At 36.2% G+C, this 11,029-nt stretch overlaps 1 protein-coding gene across 1 annotated transcript; it reads left to right on the top strand.

The window, feature by feature from the left end:
• The first annotated feature begins 4,395 nt into the window (after nt 1-4,395).
• On the top strand, nt 4,396-5,731 carry LOC130702977 (uncharacterized). The gene has a single exon (XM_057524604.1). The coding sequence runs from the start codon at nt 4,663-4,665 to the stop codon at nt 5,623-5,625; it is 963 nt and encodes a 320-aa protein (XP_057380587.1). The 5' UTR covers nt 4,396-4,662; the 3' UTR covers nt 5,626-5,731.
• The last annotated feature ends 5,298 nt before the right edge of the window (nt 5,732-11,029 follow it).

Here is an 11,029-nt window from a genome sequence, read left to right on the forward strand (position 1 = left end):
AGGGGCTATTGCACGGTTACATTCTCTAACTTGCGATGCACCTCTTGATGCCCCTCTTGATCCAGCTCTTGATCCACCTCTTGATCCAACTCGTGATCCTCTTGAAGCACCACGCTTGCTGCCACTACCTGGTCCACCCATGTTTAATCACCTAAGAATGAAACCTGATAAATATGAGGACTTAAATCTTAGACAAAGATAAGATCAGAAATGCAAACCCTATGTATCTGTGGGATGTTAGAATGAGGACCCACAAACTCACTCGAAGACTTTTGCTGTCTTAAATGTGACACTTGACAGTGGCTGTCTGTGGCTATGGTACAAATTAGAGGCAAAGTCAGCAAAAACTGGAAATAGAATATATGGGAGAGTCAACCAGTTAGGCGCAAACAAAAATAGCAAAAAACTTACCGATCAGAATTGGCAGGTATCTGTAGAATGATAGAAGGAGGATGACAGAACAATACCCTCACTTGAGGACTTCTTGCTGCCTTGCCTGTGCCTGTGATAATGACTATTTAGAGCCTAATTAGAGGCAAAGCCAAGTAAGAAGACAGCTTGTCAACCGTCACTTCAGCAACAACTAGAAGTAAAATATTTTCCATAGAAGACAATAAGGTATATGCGAACAAATGTAGCAAATAAGTAACTTACCAATCAGAAAGGGAAGGTATCTGTAGGACGTGGAGTGATGAGATAAAATTAGGACGATAAGTTGATAACACGATATATTAACTGAGAACTGTTGTTGTCTTGCGTGTGACAAATGGGCAATGACTGCTAGTGACGATGAACGACGAAATTTACCCCACTGGCTACTTAATAGGCCTATAACTATAGCCCCTAAAACATCGGAAAACGTGCGAATCGCTCATGTCACTAGCGACATCTGCAAAGCAATTTTTGGAAGTAATGATTTAGATTTGATTTGGATTTTTCACGATATTTCAAATCAAATCCAAATCCAAAGCATCATTATAAAAAAATTTTGAAATCCAAATCAAATCAGCAAAATGATTTGATTTGATTTGGATTTGATTTGAATTGCGGGCAAAAATCCAATACACTGTTCATAGTTAGTCATTAAAATCGGAAAACGGTTGCTAATATGAAAATTCAATTTTTATAATAGCATTTATTGCTGTTAAAACATATATCCTAATTGTTATGAATGAAAATAATTGAGTTTTACCAATTAATTAGTTTAAGCAACGTAACGTTGGCAAAGTTGTAAAAAAATGAAAAAATATAATGCAGACGATACTGTACGTACAAGCCAACCAGCAGACCATATTTTTCAAAATAGTAAATTTTAAAGGCTGTATTTGGCAATTTCAACTTGGTCTCCGTGGCCTAGGCCAGACTTGCCGCGCCGATCAATTTTCCGATCTCGATCGACGATGCGATCTTTTGAGTTTGATCGGATCGGCGATCAATTTTTGATCGCGATCGCAGCAAGTCTGGCATAGCCCAATGGTTTTGCGAAGCCTCTTCTAGCCGAAGCGCTTTTTCTTCTTGAGCTAAGTCGCTATACCCATTATTTCCAATAAATTAGATTATCTGGGGTTTCAAAATAATTTTAAAAAAACTAAAAGCTGCCATAATGGCGTATAAATTTCTGAATTTCGACTCAAAAAGCCTCCAGTTCGGCTATTTATCGTAATTGGAAAGCATAACTTTTCCGAAATCATGCAGATCTCTTACGTAGCTATGTTTTGATAAAATCGAAATTAATTTATATTAATATCTTTATATGCAAATTCAGAGCTTAATGGCTAAAGTAGCGTTTCAAATTCACGACCTTGAGGTCGTCCATTATTGCCGCCTGTCAATGTTGACCGGGGCTACTTGACCAAAACTGGCCAACAGGAAAAAAGTGTAATGTCAACCCAGCAGACGAATTTCAAATGTCAAAGCCGGTGTGTAAGCGGATTGAGCCCAAGAAGAAAAAGCGCTTCGGTTAGAAGGGGCTCCGCAAAACCATTGGCTTAAGCCAACTGTTTGGCTTCATTCAAGAGCCAAACGGTTGGCCTAGGCCACGGAGACCAAGTTGGGCAATTTATCTGCAATAGCTTGAACGGTGTTGCCAAATCGCAGGAAAGAGGACGCGCATCGGTGTTCATTTGCCCCTAGCATGGGTCTTCACGGAAATTAATTGTTTATAGAATATAGAAACGAGCTAGGAAAAAAATTATGTAATCATTTTATAGAAAAATGAACTAGAAATGACTCAAGACCTTTTTTATAATTTCTTCCATCGTTTAAGGGTTTGTTTAAGGGGTCGACTGTTTTAAGGGTGACACTGAATTGTCAATGTAAAGAAAAAGAACAGGTGTGCAATTTTAAACCATTTTTATGAATCGGATTCGTTGTATTCTTCTCTTATTCGACCTGCACTGTTACAAAATGTACTTTTTTTCGGTAGAAAGTGATACCGAATACCGATGCCTGCTACCGTTTAGTGGAAGCAACACCGAAAAGTGGTAGAAAATAATACCAGTGAACTATTTTTGCAATTCCGGTTTTTTTTTGTTTTCACAGGGGTATTATTAAAGGAAATTTTCGGTAGAGGTAATCGATGAAAATTTGTATGTGTTTGTACCGTAAATTGCGATAAATCGCACCATAAATCGGTGTCGATTTATGGTTAGTATATGCCGATTATTGGTGGTATATTCCGATTATGGTGTACGTGCTACCGCAGTGTACACTCTCAATTTTTGATTTCTACTTTTTCACTGCTTTTGGTTACCATTTGGTAGCGAAATGAAACATGCTATAACATATAATGTACAACATGCTATGGTAGGAAAGTCGTTGATTTTTATATATTAGAGAAAAGGTAGAGGAAAGTAAATCATTTACCAATACGTCTACCATTCAAAAATTTCGCATTGGTAGACCATACTACCACGGAAAATGCACTACCATTTCCCTTCTATTTTTCTACATTTTCTCCACTTTTTGCTCTACTATTTTACCACCCTTTTTCAATTTTAATATACGCGCAAAAAAAATTTTGTTTGAGTGAAGCAATACTGCTTACTGTTTATGAAAAAAAATAAAATCAAAAGCGAAAAACATGTAATGTAGAATTTATCATCATCTTCGTCGAAAATTGGGTCTCCATTCCTATTAAGCTCATTGTCAGGCCTGCAATTAGGCTTTGCCTTTTTAGCCGGGCAACAGCATTCCTTATTTTCCCTCAATTTTCTCCTGGACAATTTTTTTAAGAAAAGGACAAAAATTAGAAAATAATCGATGGGATTATTGATTAAAATCTTTACATAAAATAAAAGAATATGTATACCTTTGAAGTGGTTAGAAAAAATTCGTTTGCTTCACAAAAAAAAACGCGAACTTGCACCATTTCCATAAGATACAGTAGATTGTTTGGCACTAAATGGGAAATCACATCAAGAATCAGAGAAAGAAAGTAATCCAGAATCCATCCACTATCAATAATCCTACAAATGAAAAAACGCGCACGTTTGTAGATGCAAAACGGAGAACAAATTTTACACTTACAAATATATCAAAATTTTTGTAGGAGAGACACTAGATCCTTGAAAAGCCTTTAAGACTAATGAAAACCTCATGTAAAAAATTTATAATCAGGTTGACCACACACATTTTTTAGTTCTAGGTCCCTAAACACACAATGTAAATCTTCATAATATTTTACATTATACTTACATTCTAATTTTTGCAGTATTTTAATACAAAACAATTTGACATTAAAAAGAAATCCCAGATCACCAAAGTGCACATGTTACTACGATATAACACATGTTGTCAAGTTTCTCCCGGATATAATGTTCTCGGTCGTCGTCCATTTTCTTGATGGCGTTTGAGATTTAATGGCTACCAATTCCATCCTTGTGGTAGACACCTAGTGCTCTACCATATAGTAGAGGACTGGTAGATACCTTACCAATCTTCTACTTGCTGAAAGCAGACAATTTTTTCTACCATTCTTCTACCTTTTCAGTTCTACCACGTATGGTAGTCGAAAAGTAGGAAAATGGTAGAAGGCGAAAATTGAGAGTGTACTCATCGTACATATGGTAGAATTGTTACCGTTCTTCTACTTTATTAAGCACAATTTCTCTATATCCCTCTAGTTTCGTCTTCTATCAATTACAGTAGTAAAAGAATAAAATACGGGTGCGTTATAAATTTTTATGCGAAAAACTCAACTTAACCGTCAAACCACAAACAAGTGCAACGTGAGATAAACAGAGCATGTATCAGTGTAAGAAGTATACTCACTACTACTTGCCTTTGTAGTTGTTGTTCCTCTAGTACTTTTTTCCACGCTATGAGGTTGGAACACAGAATGCTTTTATTCGTGTAATCTGGTTTTCAATCTGCAGTTTTTCGGGGTGAGGGGAGGGAGAGAAAACCCTGTACCATGGTTGTCTATCATTATATATGACCATGTTTTGTCTCATCCAACTTATTTGTTAATAATACCAGCATCCTGTTCAAGTGAAAAATCACGTTCCATATACATATTTTCGACTGAGTTACAGTGAACTGCGATTAATGTTGCCAGAGCGAATTCATTTGCAGCAAATGATCGTTGGCTATCTTTGTTTTAAAAATATCGCATAGGAATTCATTTTGTGCCTTACTATTTCGAAACGGTTAGGCTATGTTATGGCGCGTATCTGTTTCACTTGTAAACGTATCATTAAAAAACGAACCGTATTAGTAACTTTTTTCTTGTTAATGTCATGCATTGTATGCGTAATTTTTGCATTTTCATTGAGAATTATTTATGTGCAATTTATCCAACAATACGTGAAAATTTCGAGTCAATTTACAGTAACAACTTTACCTCCCTGTAAAGTTGACGCTTTATTTCAGGATCACTTTACTGACTGGGACCTTCTGTTGGACGCAGAATCCCTAACCGGTTCCCAAGTCATGCAATACTTTACGTGGACGAACCATTCTTCTTGCCTATTAACGCATGATTTTGGAGGTGAAATCAGAAAAAATCCTACAGGAATAGCTGGACAAAAAGCAGTGTGCATCGATCCCAAGGTGGCACCACAACCAAATCAGTGTTTGGTATACTCTTTCGGCATTGACAATGAATGGTCTTTCGACGAATATATGGAACGATATGGCTGTGAAGTTTTTGCTTTCGATCCATCGATGAATGTGGAAAGTCATGACCACAGCCCTGGTATTCATTTCTATAATTGGGGACTGAGTAATCAAGATGAGCATAATGTCTTCGAAAATTGGACGATGCGTTCCCTATCTTCAATTTATAAAAGCCTTGTCAATCATCATGGTCATAACATTATAGATTACTTGAAGATAGATATTGAATTTTACGAGTGGATAGCCCTTCCGCAGATCCTACAATCTGGAATGTTGTCCAAAGTTCGACAAATGGGAATCGAAATTCATCTGGATCACAGGGACAATATAGAAAAATATCGCGAATGGGCAAAAATTTTGAGATCAGTCGAAAAAGCGGGAATGATTCGTTTTGACTCAAAACACAACCCGTGGTCGGTTGGTAATTTCACCGAGATCAAATTGTGGGGATCGTTCGGTCACGAGATAGCATGGTATAATGGTAAACTTTCGCCGTCTCCCTTCTAGTGCCATTGGAAGTTTCCATTTCGTTACGTCACTCTGTCGTTGTGGATATTCCGTCATGTGGATCTGCGCTGTTGTCAAAATACTAATAAACAATCATTTTAATCAACTGTTTCTATGTCATGCATTTTACAATCGTGCAACTAAGGAAAGAGAGAAGGCAAATTGAAACCCAAGGTAATTGAAACAAAAAATATAGCTCTGGAAGAGTCAGAGTTTGAAAAAATTTGGGGTAATAGGAATGTAGATGGGTGATCTTTAGAGAACACATTAAATTGATGACACTTAAAGTATTTTAGATATCTAAAAAACATTGATATCTGCTTGGTTTTTTCTCCTTTTGTTTCCGTTCAATTTGATCCACTTAAATTGACCTTTTCTTCTAGATTTGTACAAAAGTATGAAAGTAATCAATTCGGCGAAGGCCTATGCGGGAAGCAGTTGAAAAACGATTGCTATATTTTTTGATAGTTTACTGCTGTAAACTTTGCCAGTGAAAAATTTATTGGTGTGTACTTTCTAAGAAAACATGGCTGGGAAATATTTAATTTTATCTAAACATAAAAAAAAAATTATTAGCGCCGTGACATTGTGTCTAGAAAAATACAGTAATAATCCCGTGCGAAAAATGTTACATTAAACTAGCTAGTAACTAGTTCGCCAAAATGCCTGGTTTTTAGTTGTTCCCAACATGTCTTTAGCGAGCTAGCTTTGCACCCCCACAAGCAAGCGTTTTACTCGTTTGTGTTTTACATTTTTTTACTTAGCTAGTTTCATGGATTTTTTTCGAATGCTAACTTTACGTTGGGTATGATATAGTATTATCTAGTTGGTATTCCTCTCTAATCGAGCAAGCTAGTTTAAAGTTTAGATTTTTTGTCTTTTAGAATTTGTACATTAATTACATTATTAATCATACAACGAAAAACATTCATAATTATTGCCGTGTTTATTGCAACATATTGCACGTACAATCCTTATTTCACCAAAACAATCATAAGATGTTTCTGAATAATTTATGGCAGTGTTATATACGCAAAAGCCCAGTTTCATTCATACTTACCCTGTTTTAAAGGACAACAAAACACACACAACGTACAATACTCTTAAACAAATGTGGAAAGTTATTAAATTTCGTTTTCGTTTTCATCAGCCGATGACGAGTCATCACTTTGTTTTCCAATTTCCTCGAAGCTTGACGAAACTTCAATATCTTCTAGGTCATCTCCAGGATTGTCGTCTAATAAGGTATTACTATTCAAGTTGTTGGAATCATTGCCGATGTCGTCTTCGTTAATTATTGGAGAAATTTTCGCATTTGTAGACTTTTTTTGTTGTTTTTTAGCGGCTGTATGGCAGGAGCGTAGTTTTGCCCCAACTCCACTGTTGATGGCTTTATCGGTTGGAACAACCTGGTACCATTGTTTCCAATGCCTTCGTATGAAATCTAAAAAAATAATAATTCATAATTATGCAGTAAAGAGCCTTTCAAATAAAAAAATTACTTACTTTTAAGGGCTTGCATGATTTGTGCTGGAATTTTAGGCTTTGCCTTACTCCCCTTCATATTAGGACATGGCTTTCCAGATAAACTAAAGGCTGCCAATTCGCTCTGCTTGTAAAATGCGTCAAGGATCGTGTTGATCATTAGGTTTAAATTATGATCGGTGTTGGCAGTAGATCCATAGGCAATGGCGTTCTTTAGCGCATCTGGATCAATCAGTATATCTCCATCAAACTTGACCTGCCCAATCAAAAAAAGGTATAGCAAGTATTAGTAAATTTTCATTAATGATTCGAAGACTAAAAAATGTGAAATTACTAATCGCTTTGTCGGAGTAGCCAGTTGGGACGAACAAGGCGTGGAAACAGAAGACGAAGGGAAGCTGGCAAATTGATTTGATAAGCGTAGAAACTCACCCTGTCTTTTTTCCGAATCAGTTTTGATGACACTAATCAGGTCGGTCATATCTAAAGGGTAAAAGAACGATATTAGCCAATTACTTTGAGCATTAATTGTACAAAACTCACGTTGGATAAGAACACCTGGAGCAAGTTGATCGGCATGCAATTTTTCAAGTGTTTCAGTTAAGTTCGATACCTCCGTAGCTTTGTCTTTGCAAAGTTTTTCGAGTGTGCCCAATTGCTCTTCGAGTTCCATTATCTGTCCACTGAGAATTTTTCGTTCTTCTTCCTTCTCATTTTCAAGTCGAGCCACTTTCTTCTTTAAATCTTGGTTTTCCTGTAAGAGTCAAACAAATAATTATTTCAATATATATATTATTTGACATACATTATTGTTGAATAGTTACCTGCACTAATCGACGTTTAAGGCTTATTGCATCGTCCGTTTTTGGTGATAAGCCGGTATGTTGATCGCCATCACAATTTTCAGTTAGAGCTCCTGTATTAGACATTTTTTCGATTAATTAAAATTTAGTTGGCGACGAATTTTACTAGTTTTATTACTAGGATCATCCTTCCGAGCAGTTGGGCTGGCAGATAAGGGCTTCGATTTAGTAGCAATACTAACAGGAATATTGTTGCTATTTGTAGATATCGTAACATTGCCTTTGTTACGTCTAACTTTGTTTGCCTTAAGTTGATGGGCCTCTTTCGCCAGGGCAGATTTCTTATTTAACATTTGCAGATGTTTTTTAAGGAAATCTTTATCTTCTGTATAGATATTAAACACAATGATGATTCAATTACATAATGATGAAACGATAACTTTTAATATACCTGATAACATGACTGCACGACAAAGTCTAAATTCATCCTCAGGATCTTCAGTTGAACAGTTTCCATAAATTTTATCATTCCAATTGTTTTTACATTTCTTTTGCCATCTGCAAAGAGAAAAGAAAATATTGTGAAAGACGCTTGAACTTATTAATGACTTAATAGATAAAATGCTGAATACTTACCGGATGGTGAAATGTTGACTTGATGTGATCCAAGAATGCACCATAAGAACACTTTCACTTAAGCTCTCTGGAAGAGGAGGCTTATAAATAGATCCAAGTGTTCCAACACCAGCAACACAATCACTTTCAATGAACTCGAACAAGACCAAAGGAAGTGAAACATTCTTCGAAGACTTTTCCATTTCTGAAAATAACACAAAGTATTGCAAAATTTTTCTTGAATACAATGAAATTGACAAGTGGAAATACCTTTGTGAATCAAACGACACTATCTTCGTCAAATAAAGATAAAAATACTGAAAGCCAAGTGAATGGTGTCTGAAACCCACTATACTCTAAGTAAACAGTGCAGTACAAATCCAGCATGAGGCGAATTGAAAATGTTTTGGCGCCAAATACCGCTGTTGCAAGATTGCATTTTCATCTGAAAAGTATGATATGCTTTCAAATACATAATCATTGTATAAATTTAATATAGGAAATTTTTTCTTTCAATTATCTACTAAAACTAATATTAACTTTGCAATAAAAATTTCGATGTTTAAATATTGATCTATAAGCTTCTGTCAAAAAGCTTGTAGCAGACTACATTCGAATGTAAACAGTGAAGAAAACATTGAATTTCATTCTTGCGTTCTTGTACTTAAGTTAAGTTCAACACGTTGAATTATATTTCATATTACATACTTTATTTCCGGAACATGAGTCTTCGTAAGAACGAGAAAAAAGCTGGATATTCTAGATGGACTCTCAACAGAATGGGAAAAAGGAAAGCTTCTGAAATTGTCGATAGAATGTTGAATCCTCCTTGCAAGACAGCTAAAAATGAGGTGCGAAAACTTTGTCAATCATAATTTTCCTAAATTACTTTATATTTCGTTTCATAGACCTCTAACCATCCTCTAACCAGTAGTCCAGGTACAGATATTGCAGTTGAATGTGAAATACCTAATGACACTCTGACAATATTGGCTGCGGAAGATATAAATTCTCATCGACAAAGTATAATTCAAGAAGATTTCTGTAGTTTTCCTGTAGTACAAGAAAATATACATCAAGCTTCTGATACAAAAGTTGTTTCTAGTATCTTACAACGTGAAATGTCAAATGACTCTGTAGCCGATGGAAGTTCTGTAGAAGTAGATAGCATAACAGAAGAAACCAGCAGTGACATGCATCTGTATTCAGGAACGGAAGTATAATCATAAACTTGGTTTTATTAGTGAATTGTAATGGTAATTTAAACATCCATTTTAGGAAAAAACTGAAACTGATTCATCGGTGTATCTGCCATTGCTATGTCTACTCTTCTACCTAAGACACCGTTTGTCTAAAGTTGCCTTACAGCATCATCTCCAAATCTTGATGGTGGCTACAAAGACTAGCATAAAAAATTTAACGAGCCCACATAACCTGCTATCAAAATACAGCCATTTGAAGACAACAATTCAAAAAACATACGTCTGTAGGCAGAAAAAATGTAATGCGGAACTTGTGGTAGACGAGAATAAAGTCCCGATTGAAAAACAACAATGTGGACACAAGCATACAAAAAATCGCTCAAGTGACTGCTATATACTTCAACTTCCGATTGCCGAACAGATTATTAATTACATTAAAACTCATCATTATAAACTACAAGAGTCAGCACATCTTTCAGATGACCCTAACATTCGCAGCGATGTGAACTCAGGCGGAAATTACAGAAAACTACGAGAAGCCGGTATTATCGATGAAAAAACCATTACTTTGCAGATAAATACTGATGGAGCTCAGACGTTCAAATCTAGCAAGTTCGGAATTTGGCCATTGATGGGGATCATTAACGAAGCCAATTACAAGATACGTAGATCTTGTATTGTTTTACTAGCCCTTTGGTACGGAAATAAGAAGCCACCAAGAGAAACTCTGCTCAAACAACCTATTGAAGAACTGAATAAGCTTCAGACACACGGTGTAGATGTGAACGGAATAGTCTACAAAGTGCGTGTTTTAATTATTTCGACTGACACTGTCGCTCGTCCACTCGTTCGCAATTCAACTCAATTTAATGGTGAGTTTGGATGCGACTTTTGCCTTCATCCTGGCGAACGAGTGCGAAAAGGAAAGGGTAATGTCCGGGTGTATCCGCAGCCTAATTCATACCCCACCTTTAAACCGAGGTCCATGGAACAACATAAAAAGGATCTACAACTGGTTGGCATGTTGAGGAATAAGCCAATCCATGGAATTGTTGGCCCTAATCCATTCGAAAAATTGAATTTTTTCGACCACGTAGAGGCATATATTCCGGAGTATATGCATTCTTGTTGCCTAGGTGTTTTCAAGACTTTCATTATGCTTTGGACTGACAAGAAACATAAGGTGAAAAAATGGTATATAGGTCACTACCTCGCCGTTATTAATGCCCGCCTGTCTCAAGCCAAACCCCCCTACGATATTTCCCGCACTATTGATTCTCTTAGTGATTTAACCAATTG

Source organism: Daphnia carinata, chromosome 5 (genome assembly GCF_022539665.2).
Source record: "Daphnia carinata strain CSIRO-1 chromosome 5, CSIRO_AGI_Dcar_HiC_V3, whole genome shotgun sequence".
Classification (NCBI taxonomy): Eukaryota; Metazoa; Arthropoda; class Branchiopoda; order Diplostraca; family Daphniidae; genus Daphnia; species Daphnia carinata.

What these genes read in the sequence shown, in the direction of transcription:
- LOC130702977 (XM_057524604.1), top strand. Translation starts at nt 4,663, where the DNA reads ATGGCGCGTATCTGTTTCACTTGTAAACGTATCATTAAAAAACGAACC.